Source organism: Coturnix japonica, chromosome 2, assembly GCF_054131305.1.
Source record: "Coturnix japonica strain WE chromosome 2, WE-NBRP24, whole genome shotgun sequence".
Lineage (NCBI taxonomy): Eukaryota > Metazoa > Chordata > Aves > Galliformes > Phasianidae > Coturnix > Coturnix japonica.
In genome coordinates, this window is record NC_140664.1 from 41,105,946 (window position 1) to 41,123,674 (window position 17,729).

The 17,729-nt window shown below is 41.7% G+C and overlaps 1 protein-coding gene across 3 annotated transcripts in view; it reads right to left on the reverse strand.

Annotated features, from left to right (window-relative positions):
* Positions 1-5,776: 5,776 nt before the first annotated feature.
* The window catches only part of TAF4B (TATA-box binding protein associated factor 4b), a 68,719-nt gene continuing 56,766 nt past the window's right edge, over positions 5,777-17,729 (reverse strand). For all 3 annotated transcript variants that reach the window (XM_015855489.3, XM_015855488.3, XM_015855490.3), the window contains exons 14-15: positions 16,810-16,929; positions 5,777-7,685 (exon numbers count right to left, since the gene is read on the reverse strand). In XM_015855489.3, the coding sequence (XP_015710975.1) occupies positions 7,518-7,685; positions 16,810-16,929 (288 nt within the window). In that variant the 3' untranslated portion in view covers positions 5,777-7,517. The remainder of the gene's footprint in view (positions 7,686-16,809; positions 16,930-17,729) is intronic.

The window sequence follows — 17,729 nt, forward strand, 5'->3', positions numbered from 1 at the left end:
AGGGTGGCTGTGTTTAGGGGCTGAGCATGAGTTTGAGATCTGTATTCAGTCAAGGAGCAAAACATCTTGTTTTTTTAAGGCTGAAGGATTTGGGGTTTCCCAAGGAAGACCGTAAAGGAATCTTCGTAAAGGGGACTCCAGGAAAGATGAGGAGGGAGCTTTTATCAGGGAGTATAGTGATAGGACAAGGGATAATGCATTTAAAATACAAGAAGGTGGGTTCAGATTAAGCATGAGGAGGAACTTTACTCAGAGGTGACAAGGCGCTGGCACAGCTGCCCATAGAAGCTGTGGTGCCCCATCCCTGTAGGCTCTCAAGGCCAGGTTGGATGGGGCCCTGGGCAGCTGAGCTGCTGGGGGGCAGCCCTGCCCACAGCATGGGGTGGGAATGAGTGGGCTTTGAGGTCCCTCCCAACTCCAAACCATTCTGTGATTCCACTGAAATCTTTTTTCATCCAGTTGTTGTTGGACCTATATATTTATCAGCACAGATATCAATCAGGGAATAAGTAAGTGCTACCTTCATGCAGAGAAACAACATTAATTACACAGAGCTTCTGCAGTGTGCCACTTGCTTCCCATGGGCAGCCTGCTGCAGGCAGAGAGCAAGGAGAGCCCCACGCCCTGGGGAGTGGAAGCTGTTTTCAGTTCCCTGTGAGAGGCATCCCTGCCTGCTTGGAAAGAAAAGTGCAGTCAGAGAGTGAAGGGAGCCCCTCTGTGACACCCAGGGCTTGCAGGCAATGGGCAGCACTAAATTGCCGTCGGCCCCAGTGGCATGGGAGGTACTGCAAAATATAGCTTTGTTGGAGGGCTTGGGACTCAGCTATGCACCAAGGAGATCCCCAATGTGTGGCATAGTGGGAGGGGGAATTACCAAAACTACCTGCAGGGAAATCCCAGATGCAGGGATGTAGGTTGTGGGGCTGCTGAGAAGCGTTTCCTTCTTTCCGCGTTTGTTGCAATGCTGCAGAAGCCCAACAACAGCAAGTTTTTGTTGGCAGTACAGCAAAGCACATCTCGAAGGAGACATCCAAGAGAGAACAGCTTAACAGCTTAACATAGCTACAGCTGTGTGGGACAGCCCTCCTCCTCCTTTTGGCTTTTGATCCCAAGAGGGGTCTAAGAGAGGAAAACTGCTCCATCTCTGTTGTCCACTGGGGAAAGGGGAGTCCGTGTCCCTGACACCTCAGGAGGGCTGGAGGGTGGGGGCACTGCAGTGATGGCACAGACCATTGCAGCCAGCGCTCCCAAGGCTCTCCAGGCATCCCATCACAGATCTGTAAGTTCTCAAGAGGGAAAGTGTGACACTGCCTAACAGTTAACAAAGATCACCAGAAATAACTGAACCCTCTTTTAGTTCTGTTGGACCATTTCAGCACACATGGAGGATATCCAAGTGCTCACCATTTCTGTCTGCATGGAGGATGACAGGTCTGCCACAGACCCCACAATCCAGATGTGTGACAGCATGAAGATTTGTATGTGCACAGAACTGCAAAAACTTCAGCCCGTGACAGAGAAAAAGCCTGAAAGAGCAGTCATGTACCCCAGAAGCTGAAGGAGCCTCACCCAGGTGCAGCGAGGTGTAGAAGAATTGGATCCTGGCAAACTCTTCTTAAGTTTTGTCTCGATGGAGCATATAGAGACTTTAAAGAAAGAAAAAAAAGCAGCTTCCTGACTCACTCTCTTCCCAAGACTGCCCTAGCCCAGGGCATTTTCCCTGCCTTGGGAAGTGTTGCAAAATTTGAGCTTGCCCCGGAGGTATCTCTCACTAATTACTGGATATCCTGGTTTTGTGTAAGGACACAGCCAGAACCTTCCCACAGGTTCTTCTTTACGGCATGGGAAAAAAAACTAGAAACGCTGATTTCTGTTTCGGCATCCTACAGCAGACTACTGAGAAGGGCTGATTAAACACTCAAGGGGATCTCTTTCTGGAGCCGTCCTCTCCAGCTGCAGGGCATCACTCACCAGCAGTCTGTAAGAAGCGAGGAATTTCAAAGGCACACCTTCACTTTTCATATTTGCCTTTTGTACCTGAAGCTTGGGTCACTTTCCATTTTTATTTTCTCTGTAATAAAGGAGGTCGAAACTTTCAAGTGAGAAGCAAAGGCTCTGAGAGCTCTCTGAGACGAGACCCATTGGAGTTTGCACCACCTTCCAGCCGTGTTGCAAAGGGCTAATGAGCCAGCTGGTGAAAGGCAGAGCGCAGTAAATTACAGCCCCAGCCCTGACAAGAGGTATTGCAACCCTGATGACTGTGTCAGCTCGATGTTAGGCAGATGGGCTGTAAGCCTCCTTCCATGTTTGTTTCCGCGTCAGTACAAACCGCTCCAGCTTTGAGATATTGAACAGGCCATGCCGTACCTACTCATCCCAGCCTCACCCTCAGCATCAGTCAGGCCACTGATTCCCATGGAAACAACACATTCCCCCAGGTCTGGCAGCACTCCAGCTGTGTGCCTGGAATACAGCGGCGGGATGAAATTGGTGGTCACCTTTAATGCCATTCCTTCAAAGTGCAATGATAGGATTACAGAGGATTCCTCCAAATTTGTGGAAACATGGAGTGAAAAATTGCCTTGAATGGGAAGTAACAATTTAAGGATTTCTTCCCAAGTAGTAATTATCCAATAAGTCTGCTTCATTAGAAATACAGCCTGCGTACACATACCCACTTACCCGCATGGAACTTTTTGTTCTTCTAGAAGGGCAGTTTTATGTGATTTCTGTTACTAGGAAAAAAAAAGCCTGTGCCACAAAACATGTAAATGTATCGCCAGAGTTGTGGAGAGAAAAGAGAGCTCAGTTCTCAATCACGTTCTCCTTTTCCTACCTTCCCTCTTGAGCACTCCAGCTTATCAGCTCTTCAAGGGAGTCTTCACTCTGCAGTTTTGCACTCCCTGTTGCTGGATTTTCATATCCAGGAGTTGTTACAACTCAGACCTTAGAAGAAGTCGTGCTTTTTTTTGAAGATAGGTTTTCACCTCAAACTGGTTTTAGAATAACATCCTCTGTGATCTGGCAGAGAGAATAAATCGTTTACCGATTATTGCAACTCTTAAAGGAAAACACTGAGCTGCTGAGAGGAGTATGAATTCGTAGTGCTGGCACTTCCCATAGAGACCAGCACTGTGGTGTGGTAAACAGAACAGATGAGTGTCAGGTACCCTCAGGTGGGGTTGTCGGCACGAATCACAGAATGGCCCAGGTTGGAAGGGACTTCAAGGAAAGATAACTGCCAAGGAAACGTCTTGTAAAAGGTTAGAAAGACCTACAGCTGCAAGGACCTGTAGAAAACCCTTGAATACGGCAGGGTCTAGTGATAGAAGCCTTGGCCGCCATGAAACACAAACTTCCTGTGAAAATGAAAAGGCTCTGAGGAGACTTGACTGCAGACTTTTAACACTTATAGGAGACTTAAAGGAAAGATGGAAAGGAACTTCTTATGGAGGCATGTCACGATAGGACAAGAGGTAATGGGAGCTGTGAAACAGAGGATCCTGAGAAGGGACAGGGCCACTCAGCAACTAATGTGCAAAGAACAGTTACAGACATCAGGAAAGGAATGATCAGTCCATGCCTATAGTAGAAAAGGCACTAGGAATGATGACTGATCTATCTTGGAAGGAACAATCTGGGTGTCTTGCCTATGCCTTCAAAATAAAAGCCCCAGAGGGGTGCTTAGCTAGCTTGCAAAGGCCTGTGTGAAGTGAAACACAAGCCTTGTGACTCGATGGCACGCAAGACAGCCTTACTACTGGATTGAGTGGGACAGACTGGTGAAAATAAGCCAGTGCCAGAAATGGCAAAAGGTCGGGTATGATAAACTCTACAGGCTTCTTACTAAGTTTGTGCCCATCTGAGTGAAGCCTTCACTCTGGATTCCAGTAACCTCCGGAGCTGCAGGCTCCAACCCTGAGTCTGTGGATAACAATCTCAGATGATGTGCAGACATCAAGCATGGTACATACAGAGGTAAATATGTACAGTGCTTGGCCTCTGAAACTCAGCAGCTCTTTGAAAAGTTACTGAGAGCAAGTCCAGTCACTTGGGCAGTCTACCCCTTTAGGACATCCTCATTTGCTTTTGCCTTTCCTTCTTAATCCCAGAGATCACGAATGAAAAGCAAAGAGAACACAGCAAACAGATAAACCTGAAGAGCAGCTGACAGCATTTTTTCCAGGCAAAGTGCACTCACATGGCAGGACACAGGTGCCTACAGGAGAGCAGGCCTAGAACAACTTGATGCAAACAGTAGCCTTAAGCTACTCGTGTCAGTGTCCAAGAGAGCACGATGGCTTCAAGGAATCATCTAGCAGTCTCCTGGGCCCCTGCTACCTTCCTCATTAAACCTAGAACAAGGCTGCAGGGCGTGATTGTGTGCTTCAGCTAGTCCTTCCCAGGGGGAGAGCTGGAGTCAAAAGACAGTGCAAAGTGCCGGCAAGTGGATTCAGCATTAAGACTCAAAAATGGCAATAAAGGAAAAAAGCAGCAGCAGGAGAAAGAGCGCAAGGCCCCTTTTGTCCCCATGCAACTTAGAAAATGCAGTGTAGTACAAAGTTAAAACGCTATTAATCAAGAGCCAGCAACAGCTTTCCCCCACACAACTGGATATACTGTTTTCTCTGAAGGCAAAACACTTGAATGCCATGGATAGTTCCCTGGACAGCTTGGTGCATCAGAAAGAGGCACTACACTAACAGACCATCTGGACAGCAAGAAGTGCCTGCAGTAAGCTTTAAGACCCACTGCAGCATCCGTGGCACAAGTAGCTCTGCTGCTAAGTGCTGAGGCTGGAACACAAGGACCCCAGCAACTGGGAAGCATGGGAGAACAATGTTGGGGTTCATCTTCATCATCTCAGAGCTGAGCTTTTATTGTGTGAAGAAGAGTCCACAAATGATGGTGAGTCTGGGAAAAAGGGGAAGGTAATCCCATGGTCATCCCTCCTTTCACACCCAGTGTGGCTGAGCAGAAGTCACTTGCTTTTCTTAGAAGCTTGAATGAGACACAGGCTGGACCCTTAGGAAGAAGACAAGTAGTTTCAGCCTTTGCACCTTCACCAAGGCCTTGGCTCCTTCTGTTTGAAATCAGTCCTGAAACTGCTGAAAAACTTGTGGAAAATGCCTGCTCTTCCTCCTGAAGTTCTGAACACAGACAACTTGCTGTGACAGCAGTAACGAAAGCATGTAATTCTGCATTGCAAGCAGGCAATAAAAACATTCAATTATCTTTTAAAGTTTATTATGTCTATCTATTTATCATGTAATTTATTTTCTCTAATACTTTTTATTTTGAACATATCGGTTTAAAGAACAGGCAGGCCCATATGCAAGATGCTCATCTGTGTTCTCCTACCTGCACTTAATTAGTTGCGAGTTGCTTCGAAAACAACTTAGGACAGTGCTTCCATTGCACATTGCTGAGGTCTGAGAAGCTTCCTGTGTTTCTACTTCCCAGAACATGTGCTAAGTACTTCTGTACTGCTGATAAAAAAAAACCAACAGCTTTGTGCTGACTGACAGGGGAAGCTGGACAAATTGAGGGGTTGCTTTTACTCTCTGCCCCTTTCCCCATCCACTTGCCTTCAAGTAATTTTTTGCTCCGTCACCGAGTTCTGTTTAAAAACCTTAGAAAACAGATGCTTATCACTAACACTTCAAGTTGGGTAACAGTGCCAATCATGGTGATGGGCAGATAGCTGGGGCTCATTCTCAGAACCATGCCATTAGTCATGGTGATGACAGCTTCAGACGCTGAATTTCTCATGCTAGGAAACAAACAAAGTTAGCTATTTATTATTTTTAATAAAATAATTGCTTTAATGCAGTATTTAAAATAATTTTAAACATCTGATCAATAAGATACAGTACACAAATATGGAAAATGCTGCACTTTACATAAAAAGTAAAGCTAAGCATTTAATTATACAAAACAATTTTGCCTGATGCTATCAATATCTGCAAACTATAGCTTAGTCAAAGTACTGCTTTTCTTATATATATATATATATATACGCCATATATACATATATAAATAATTTACAGCATTCATTTGCTAGATTTGTTTACTACTGTTTCAACACACACACAAAAGAAAACCTGACTCAAAACTTACTGAATTTGGTAACTATATGCAGTGGTTCTGATGGTAGAGGGTGTTTATCACTTTAAGTTTTAAAGTAGCATGCCAGATAGCCATAGGAAGCTTGTTCCTTGAAAGAAATTTTAGCAGGAAGCCATTCAACATATCAGTGCCTTTCCCACTCGTCCTGGGAAGCAGCCATGCTATGTAGCACCGTGTCATGGGAGCCAAAGTGACTGGAGGCTGGGGAGAAGGGTTTCCCTCCTACCACAAGGCAATTCTTACCAGCAGAGCAGAAAATCTTTGAATCTATTCTAGCAGTCTTAGTAGTCTGGAGTCATCCTCCTCACTGAATGGAAACGAGGCAACTGACTAAACTATTTTCTACTTGAAAAGTTTCCCTGTTATACCACATTAGGGCATGATAAACATTAAGCAGACAACTAAATCAGTATTCTCAAGAAAGCGGTGAATCCTGTGCTCTGCAATCACTATGCTTCTCCTTAAGAGTCTCTAGCTGTAAAGTTTCAGAATATTTAATGTATCTCAAGTTTTCCCTTTCTTGCAGTAAGCGCAGGTTTTGGTTCATTTCTTTCTAAATCTATGCTTAAATCCATTGCTATTTTTGTTGCTGCTGTTATCTACATAAAGAAAAATGCAAGAGCTCAGTTTCTTCTTTTTACCCTTAATTTTCAAGCTTTTTACTCCCTGTATTCAAGTTCAGTAACTCCAGATTTCCCCAAACATCAAAGTACGCCCTACCTATGCTGCTCAGTGTACTTTACCCATAAGAACGACCAATTGGTTCATCTTCCTTCAATCACTCTCCTCAGCAGAAAGGGGACACTTGAAAGTGATGTGGGAAGAGGAAGCATCCCTCACTCCTTCTGTTTGCTCCACAAAGTAGCATTCAGTAGTAATTCTAAACCCAGAAATTTTAAGGACATCTGACTTAAGGAGAATTGTTGAGACAAACAGGCAATACATTAGCATGTTGACTGACTGCTGGTTCATGAACAAATACAATTGTCATGCTGTGCAGTGCCTTTAAAGATTTACTTGTCCCCTAGATGAAGCTGGATTAGAAGAAGGCACTACAAACAGATGTTGCAGATTCTGGAGTACTGAAGCAAGTAACATACATCAACTAGGTACACATATAGAGCCCTCAGAGCCTGCAAGACACATCAATGCAAGGTAGTCAGGGGCTTGTGTGTACAGCTCAGTGTTTTCACTGGTTTACAGACTGGTTTAAGCCAAACATTATTAAAAACCCTACCGGTGCTAAGTTAGGTATTTAATAAAAATGTTTATCTGTAAACAAGAGTTATCCTTACAACGGATCATTTTCCAGAAATTGGAATTTCAAGACAGTGCAACAATGCTTCAGTGTTTTCTTTGGCAGTAGACAGCAAGTTGAAATGTGAAATTCACTTCAGAAGAGCACGGTACAAGGTTAGAGAATGCTTCATCTCCCTTTCTTGTTCCATGCAGAATATCAAGTCCCTGAGACAGACACGAGTTATTCTTGGACGAAGAAGCTGTTTTGTAAGGCTAAAATTCGATGACCCAGGAGCAATTCCATTGCTGTTCAAACCCTAAGAGTAGAAGGGGAAAGAAAAGAGAAAAACATTAACATTTCATGTCAATACAAGTTTTTAAATCAAACTAGTTGGGTTGTACTGCCTACTTGCATAGAAGTAACCCACTGATATTCAGCTTTACTTGTTACAAACCTGAAATCCAGATGCCCTTGGTACATTAGATAGTTCAAAAGACAAAGCAAACACATGCCAGTTAATGGTTTACTCCAGTCAAAGCAATGAAAAAATTCTTCCAAAAAAAAAAATAAAATTCCTTTTTATCCTTAAACTATATTAATGTAAGATAAGTAACTGCTGTTTCACTGAAGTCATATTAAACAGCTGTGCTTTCTCACCACAAGCTCACAACAAAGGCGGTACTAACACTGCTCCTGTGCAGAGCCCTGTGCTGTGCCCCTAGTTGCAAGAACTCCGAATGCTTACATCTCTTCTTAAAGAAACCATCACTTCAATGGGCATCGGCCTTAAAACATGGCCAGAAGAAACTCTTAACCTGGCCATCACCTGTCAAATATCCCTTACAAAAGCAAGACATACACATGGTCAAAGCATCTGCGCATTCAGAGTGTTGTATCCAAGCCTAGACATTTCAGACAGCAGCCTCACTTGGTTATGAAAGCACAACTGGTGTGGAGATGAGGATGTTTAGTAGTTATACATTCAGGCTATTGGAACGAGGAACCCCCATGCATTCCAAAATGTCCTAAGATTTATTATTAGGAGTGGGAAGGAGGAAGATTACCATGAGCTGCACAATAGACCGGCTACTTATCTTGGAGCCAATCTATGCTACACAGCCAGTCTCTTATCACTACTGGAGGGTTCTTGGTAATGAATGCAATTTGTACAAATACGAGTGCTCAGTCTCTGTAACTTCAGCACGGCAATGCCTGCCAGCATCAACACCACTTGGAGATGGTGTTGCTTGGATGCTGTGCTAACTATATCAATTCTTACCCTAACACTCTCTGTAAGACTTCAGCAAAATGACTTTGCCCACTTTGCTTAGAGAAATCCGGTTTAAAAACCCATATATTAGATACAAATACCAGTGGTGGACTATCTATAGCAGTGAATGCTACTATTGTTAGGAGGAAAGCATTGAAATTTATTATAAAAAAAGAAAAGAAAAAAGGATTCACCAGAGAGCACATACTGGCCACAGAAAACCCAGGGCATATTGCAGAAATGGAAGCTGTATTTCTTACTAGCAGCATGCAGGGTATTCAGCACCATTTCATTTGCTTTACAGTCGATACTATTAAACACTATGAAATGCCATCATTTGAAACTTTCAGTTTGTTAAATGGCTTGGAACAAATGCGTGTGTGGGGAAGACTGCTGGCCACATAGCACAGAGAGGGCACTGCTGTCCTGGTAAGACACAAGGGGGTCACAGTTCAAGTTTGTCATATGACAGCCCCGAAGGATCTAGGGAAAAGATAGCTCTGCAATGCAGCTGCCAGCACGGGTTGAAAAGGAGGTCAGTCCAACAGGATGCGGCAGAAGGCCCGAGGCAACGTTATAAATGAAACAAACCCCAAGGGTTTGCAGGAACCCAACAGTAATGTCCTTTGTAATTCAAAGAACTTTACAGAGGGGAAAGTATTTTCTCTCTGAACAGTCATTAAGACTAGGAGGCTTACCTTTAGAAAGATGCAAACCAAAGCCACCTCAATGCAGTTTCCCTCCTTACAAAAAGAAGGCAGACATCACAAATCTCCGAGTCTGCTTTGGAAGCTATCAGAGCAGCAAGCTGTTAAAACAGAGAAGCTGCCCATGCTTGAGATAGAATGGTGGATTTGTTTATGCTTATATTCTTAGCCATCGTGCCCAATGCAGGGACACAGAGTGATGTTCTGCAGTAAAGTCAATTCCAAGGCCAAAGCTTATACCGCACTTCTGTTTGCTAAGACAGACTATTCATACTCTTCAGTTTCACACAGCATCACACAGGTCTATCAGAGCTGAGTACGGCATTTCAGGGGCTCTTCAGCTAGCTACTGAACATATCCAAACCAATGGCTGCCACATCCATGTTAACAGAACCTCATCCTTCCTTGGACAGGTACCAGCAGCCCTTATCTTTGCATTTCATATACCCCTTCTTGAACAGAAGCTGCTTTTTAGACATCAGTATTCATGTTAGAACAACACCAGTCTGTACCTTACCCCCAGATATTTCTATTATGTTCCCTCCAGTGGGGCAGCAAAAAAAATAATAGAAAAAAAAATGTCTTGTTAGTCTGGGAGGCTGTTCACAGCAGGTTTTCTGTCTATCCTCAGACACCTCCGTCATCCTTTTCAGAAAAGAATTGAAAAATAAGGCTTTTTATTATCAGTACCTCAATGAGCAAACAAATAAGGGAATTACCCAGCACAGGTACCGCCTGCCCAACAGGGTACCAGCAGCAACGCTGCAGCTTTAGTATAGCTTACAGACCCCATCTGTAAGTTAAGGAAGGTACTGCAGCAACTGGGCTCTGCGCTGCTGGAAACCACCTCTGTCAGCATGCAAGGCAGCTGGCTTAAAGCCAGCATCACAGGGCTACACAGGCTGCAGTTCTGTGCTTCACATACCCTCAGAGTCCGGTCAAATCAGCAGCACTGTCAGAGCAACGTGCCTTTGTGATCCTCATGGCCTTTTGTATATTCCTAACAGAGATCAGTTACTCTTACTGACTGTGGCAACAGAAAATACTGTGGAGCTCCTGCAGCAGTTCCATACCTGTTTTGCAGCTCCTGTCGTCAGGAGACTGCTCCCGAAACACAACTTTAAGATCTTTAGAGCTCTCTCCAGTGGCCAGATGAAGAATTAAATATTGATTCTCTTTTCAAAGGCAAAAGCAAATTTGATACAGAGTCACAGTAAGGCTGCAAGACAAGACTCTTCCTTTACCTGAGCCATCATCATGCTCCTAATTCCTAGTCTCCAGTGTACTTGGAGAACACACGATATAGAAATCCACATCTTAAGCACTGGCAAGGAATACCAGAGCTGTTCAGAGCTATTACACAGGACTTAAAGCAACACAAAGCATTGTGGAAATGCTGATTATACAAATAAGTGCATAATTTAGGCTAGAATCAATTTAGGCAAAGTGAAAGTAGTTAATAGTTTGGTGGCAAACCAGCATACTGATTCTGCCTATTCTGTAAAGTCTTGCAGTGTACTAGAAATACACCCACACTCGCAATGCTAAAATACTACGCTACTCAGTGTTTATAAAAATGATTTATTTTTTACGATGTTGTTTTTGTTGTTGCTGTTTTTCATACGTGTTGACATTTAAATCTCATAGACCATTAGGACAGATCAAGCTGACGTCTGAAAGGCTCAGATCTCTGTTTCCTGACTGTTTCGCATACAGCTGAAAACAAACATGTATATTTATGATGTTATCTGTAGTCTACAAAGAAGTCTCACCAAGCTGTCAGATCTATACAACAGAGAATGCTATCCAACTACGCGCTTTCCTCAGATTTCATTGCAACATTCCTACAAGTCCTTTCATATGTAGGCAACAACATGCTTTACATATTGAAGCAAATTACTGTGAATGCAACGTCAGTTTATTCACTATTATGCCCAAGATTCATGTACGCATGTCGCTTCGTGTGGCTACATCAGATGCTTAATCTGTACCTGGAGGTAATGAATACTGTACAAATATGTCATGTTAGTTAATAGACAATTATTAAGCTGAAATTTTCTGGCTCTTTGCCACATCTTTTTAAGCAATGTATTGTCAACTAAATTATAAATCTCTTGACCCTTCACATGTCATCAACATTTCTGCGTTACCAATATGTTCAGCCTAAAGCTACAATGCAATTAGTCATTTAAATTGCAGATATCTTTCTCACATAAGAAGAATTAAGTTCCTATCTAGCACGGAGAAAGCACAATGTGGGCCGATGAACTGAGGTTCTGAAATGCATGAATGGCAGTCAGGAATATTTTGGCCTATTTACAGGGGGGAAAATTCACATCAAGTGTATGTATGGCCTAGACTGACAGCAGCCAGGAAATTCAGAGCTCAGATTGAAACTCCATAACTGATAGGGGTTTGCACGCATATCTGCTCTGCAAGATCTAAGTAGTACAGCTTCAGCATCTTTTCCAATACCTTCCCCAAAGGTACGACTACTCTGTAGACTCCTCAGTCGTCCAACAGCTTGAATTAAGAACTAGAAATCAAAATCAAAAGTCCACATATGTTATGCGTATGCAAAGTAGAACAAAATGAAACTCTCCCGTATCACTTTAAACCTAAGTCTCAAAACAGGCTAGGACACAAAAGGAAGAGAGAGACTGACACAGAGAGACGCTCACTGAGAGGAAGAAGAAAACTTCTCAAAAGTAGAAAGAGATTTTGTAGCCTGGATCTGAAGACCTACTTACATCAAGTAGTCTAGGTATAGTGATATAGTCTAGGTATAGTGATTGATTTTAGATCCAATTTCAGTGGCTTTTAAGAAAATACCTTAGCAGATCACCACATACCAATACCAAACAGCAGACAGAAACCTCTCTATACCCCACAGATACAGACAGGGCAGCAAACTCATCCTCCTTCACTGCAGAGCCAAGTTTAATTCACATTCAGGCACAGTCACATCCTTCACACAAATATCAAAGAAGATGAATTATGCTATTGTGTCCTCTCAGGAAGTCAGAAAGGTGGCGGTAACTTCTAAAGCTATCAGTTCTAATAGTGTAAAGCCACATGACCCTTCCCTTGACTACCACACATTCTTTTCCCAAACATTAAAAAAAAAAAAAAAGCAAACAAACCAACACAGTAATTTGATTGTCACACTGTGGGAAAACAAACTTTCCCTTCCTCAGTCATTTGGTTTTCCTTCATTTTGCAGGAAAGGACTTGTTGCTCAATGGCTTTTATCTTCCTAGGTCAGCCCAAAGAGCATCTCCAAAGCTTAAATATGCACCATTTACAGAATACGTTTGATCCACATGCATACTGGCATCCTAATCTGTAAAACAAGCAGGGTAAATTTAAGTTCTGCTAACACTGATTGGATGTGGCACAGAGGTTGCCCTAAAAGAGGAGATGACAAGCTTGCTTTCTCCACATGCATTCAATATTAAAAATGGAACAATGACCAGCACAAAAGATGTGTTTCTCCTGTTTCTTCTTGCCAAATTTTCTTCCAGAAGGAAAATGCCAATTTAGTTGTGCCCTTCAATATTGGAAGATGTGCATCACCCCCCAAACTATATGATTTTATGCTTGTTGACAAGAGCTAGGTGTTTTACAGAGAGAATGTATTTGAACAGCTATACACAGACCCCAAGATTTCAGCTGCACCCTTTGCTTCTGCAGCAATACCCCAATGCGACCAGTCTGGGAGAAGACAAATGAAGGTACAACACAACAGCGCTCTGGGGCAATGCAAACCTCAACGCTTCCTTTTTTCCTTTAGGAAAAACAAAAAGGAAGTAATCTGGATGGGTTTTCAAACTTCTAAGGCTGCGGTTACAGTGAGAACTAGACAAAACCATTTTCAGAAAGGCTTTGACATCAGAAATGCAGCAAAATAAAAAAATAATCTTGACTGTTTCTCAATATTGAACACATTAAAGTGTATGTTACTAACCAGTAAGGAAGCCATGAAACAGCACTTGAGATCAGGCAAATAAATCTGTGGCTTTGTTTTTACAAGACGTGGTCTCCCTTTCTTCAAGTTACATCTCAAGTCTTCCTACTCTTCATTAGTATTCCCCACACGCCCCCAGGATGGGGGAAGGATAAAGGAGCAATAAATACACCAGCCCCAAAACAAACATGAATCAAATCTAAAAGACTCTCCCACACTTTTGTATCCAGAATAAGGACCAGAATGAGAGATGAAGATATCACCACTTCTGAAACACAAGTAGCACCAATTACCACAGCAGATGGATTTTCTTACCACGATCTTCTGAAATTGCTGTTTCTGAACAATACCATCCAAGCGTCAAGTTGCAATGAAGTCAATGTGCAAAATAAAATTAATGTGTAAAACTACCCCAACTAGTGTTTGAAACAACAAAACTACAGAATTTCCAATATATTGTTTTGCTTTTTTTTTCCTGGACCTGACTTTTTAATTTTGTGATCTTTGTGGATTTGCCCCTGCTACCATTTCAAGTGCAGCAATGCATAAGCAATAAATGAACAGGGCAAGATACAGTTTACCACTTTTATAATGCTTTTAGGTCCAAATTGGTTGAGAAAAAATCCTCTGGGCAGGAGCATCTGGGCAGGATTTACGTTCACTTGTTCCCTGCCACTCTGCAAGATGATATGCCTGCTTGTAGGCAGGTTTTTAATGTAAAGCATGTGCCTGTGCTTCATCACATTTTAGGTCCAGAATTAAAATAATCCATAGCAGGTCTACTTAAGTAATGATACCATAATTTAAGAGAATAAGGTGTTGTGAATAAGCAGTAATAGGGGGCTCAAATATCCCAGGAAAAACACTTTCCAGAAGAGGTACAAAGCCAAGTGATTGAGTGTAGAAGAAGCAGATACTCAGAGCTGAGGAACCATCTCAAATAAACACATTCATTTGTGGAGAAACAGTCTTTTAAACAAAATGCTGTTCTACACCCTTTGCACTTCCTATTACTACAACTGAAGGTACTAAAACCAATTCCAGTCAAGTCCATTAAGCTGTACTCTTTCAGAATCTGTAACATTTTGGTACAGGATAAATGTATATAAGAAATCTGCTTACAGTATTTCACTTTTTCAATAGTGTAACCGATTATTTCTTCCCTGTCTCTCCAAATACCCCAGGGCTTCAGTTTACATCAATAACAGCTTGAAAGAATTCATTTCCTTTAATTACTACAGTAGGCAATGATTAAAAAAGCTGAATACACAACTTTGCTGTAACAGAGACTTAAGAGATACAGACTCTGTACAAAGAACATAAGGGAAGTTGAAGAAGTCTCTTAAAAAAAAAACACAAAACCATCAGTGATTACATTCAATACTATCAAAGGATCACTCACATTCAGGAATAATTCCTTCCATCATGCCTGTCTGCCAAGATATTAGGCTTAAAAAATGGTCACAGGAGTATTATGCACAGATTTACTTTTTGACATTGCACAGTCGGGAAGTTCTGACATTTAATATTATTTGTGAGTGAAGCTGTCTGTATTTGCAATTTGAAATGAGAAAGTACATCCTGCCTGTTTAAATTATTCTCAGACAGGTTGCCCGAAAAGATGATTTTAAAGATGCCCAAATGTGTATCAGCCTAAGGCCATATTGTACTTGCTTTCAGTTTCAAAGACCTCCTTTCATCTCTGAAGAATGGAATGTTGTTTACTGCTCAGAATGTTTTGCCATGTTATCATGAATGTATTACAAACGTTCTGCTTCTTGAAATATAGCGTTAGTCTGAACCATTTTTTATTCTACATGAGAAGTCTTAAGCCTTCTATAAATCTTGTTTGGATATATTGGGACACTTAAACACTTAAGTAGAAAGTGCCTTCACAAGTTTGTCATCCTGCATAATTTCACAGAAAAAGAAAATCCTGCAGAGAATTGCATATGGTAGCATGAAGATTAAGTTCTAGACACTGGAATGCAAGCAAGAACAAAAGTAGCTTCATTAGCAGAATTACTTTCCCCTTTTTCCCTTACAACTCAATAACTAGTAAGGCAATCTTAAAAGTAGCAGATACATTTGTGATAATGGCTATGGTGAGTTTCAGGCACAGTCTGCAGGTTCTTTTTAAAAATGACCATGTAAATAATGGATTGCCAGTTTATAATACCAACACTTTTCCATCTCATTTTGGCACAATTCCGTAAAGCTTTTAATAAAACCGATATACTGCAGCTGATGAGAAATAACTGAAAGGCACCCAACAGGCAGACTTGTTAAATATTCAGAAACAAATCTGGCAATAATCATAGGAAACCACTGAGAAGAAGAAAAAAAGTTATTTGATAAAAGCTTGGGAAAAAAGAGAAAAGGAACGGGAAAAGTTCTCATTTTTAAATCTTTTTTTCCAAATCCTTCCAGGAGTTTAGGAAACCTAAAGGCCAGATACCCCTGCTGTCTCAAGTGTTGCAAATATCAGTTGAGCTTCATACAAGGTCTTCCCAGATTCCGGCATACAAAATAATGGGAGAGTATTTTCATGCAAGAACCTATTTAAGCTTCTGAGAACACAAGTAAAAAAAAAGCCTAAGGTTTATCAGAAAGGAAAAGCACTGTTTCTACCACAAGTTACTTCCTGGGGCTTCTGCTCATTGTGCTCAGGTCACAGGCCAAGCAGCCATTCACTTATGCAGCACTGAGGCTTCATGATAAAGAATGGCAAACCTGGTAACATTTACATCGCAGCTGGCAATACCCTTCTCCCATTTCCAGCCAAAATGATGATGTCTAACAGAAGCAGGCTGTCAGTCGCCTTGGAAAGAACTTCAGCAGCCTCATTAACTGTTTCCAGGTTTTGGAAACAGTTAATCTCCATGAGAACATTAAGAGATATGTTCAGACCAAGGTCTGTTAAAAGCACCTTCAAGGCATTTTTAAAGTGCTGGATAAGACAGAAAAAGAGATCTGACTCACTACAGGAAGAGAACGGTCTATCTTTATATATTTATTTATTTTTGGTGGGTTTTTTTTTGGTGATTCAGCCAAGGCAAACTGAGAGCACTGTTAAAAAGAGTCCCTGTGCATTGCACATAGAATGAAGCGCACAATCAAATGCCACATTCATTTCAAAAAGCCATCCAAAACTACCATGATTTCAACTGGTAAGTGATGACAACTAGCTGCCACAGAAGACTACTACAGCAGCATTATCCTCCAGAAGTTTCTCCAAGCCACCACTTGATTCAGTCAACACACAATATTCTTCATAGCTTTTCATATAACACAAACATGCCCGTTAAATTTACCACAAGTAATCCTTGAAAGTATCTTAACACGTGGACTGGTTTCTTTACTGTAGGTAACCAGTCATTTAGTAAGAAGAAAATTCCTTTTCCCTGTAGGAATTTTTTCCTACAGTGAAGAATGAAAATTGTTCAATATAAAGACGCAACACCATCATGCATGTCATTGCAAATCATCTCAGTACCTCTGTCCCAGATCCAGCATTTGATGAATCCAATGGTCTCTTCTTCCTTGGTCCAATGGCTGCCAAAGCTGTAAGGTTAGCTTCTCTTTGTTGCATTTGTGCTAATTCCAACTGTTGCATCTAATTCAAAAAGAAAACACCTTGAAATGTTAACAGTCTTAGAGGCAGCACTGCATAAATAATGATTTTACAGAGACTGCACTGTAATATCAACACAGTCACAACAGGAGCCTCTATGCTGGTTCCTTACATCAGAAACCATTGATCATTAGCACAGAACATTTCATCAGAAGTAATGTATGTGACTGCATTAGTACTATAAACTGAAGTTACTGAGCTCTATGGATTAAGAATACGCCTAGTACCCAATCTCAATTCACAACTGTAAGACACTAAAATTCTTCAAGCTGATTTACCCCAACCAACCATAAACTTCATATAACCACTCCATAATATCTCATTATCCAGCTAAACAGGATGCTTTCAGTTCACTGATGTGTTCCCCTGCCCTCCCCGATAATACCTGAATCTCCAAACATATCATTCAAGTCAGAGACGTAGATGTGTTGGCATATATTTGGCTTTCACTCACCTCCAAAATCCCTCAATGCAAAGACATACTTAGAGACAATCTCTGCCTGAGTTAGATACACTTAGGATGGGATTATCTATTTAAAGTCAGATCAAATAGCCAGCATATCTCTTCAACAATATTTTTATGAACCTCAAGTAACAAGGCAAGACTTCCTTTTCTTTTACATGTCTGAGGATAGAAAATAGCCTCTAGAACAGAGAAGGAAGGAGAGAAGGAAGGAAGAAGAAAGGCATATGTCCACACTTCAAGATACATACTATTTTGCTCTGTTCAATAGATGCCACCTGTTCTGTAGCTCAATCCAGACAAGCCTGTTGACAGATCT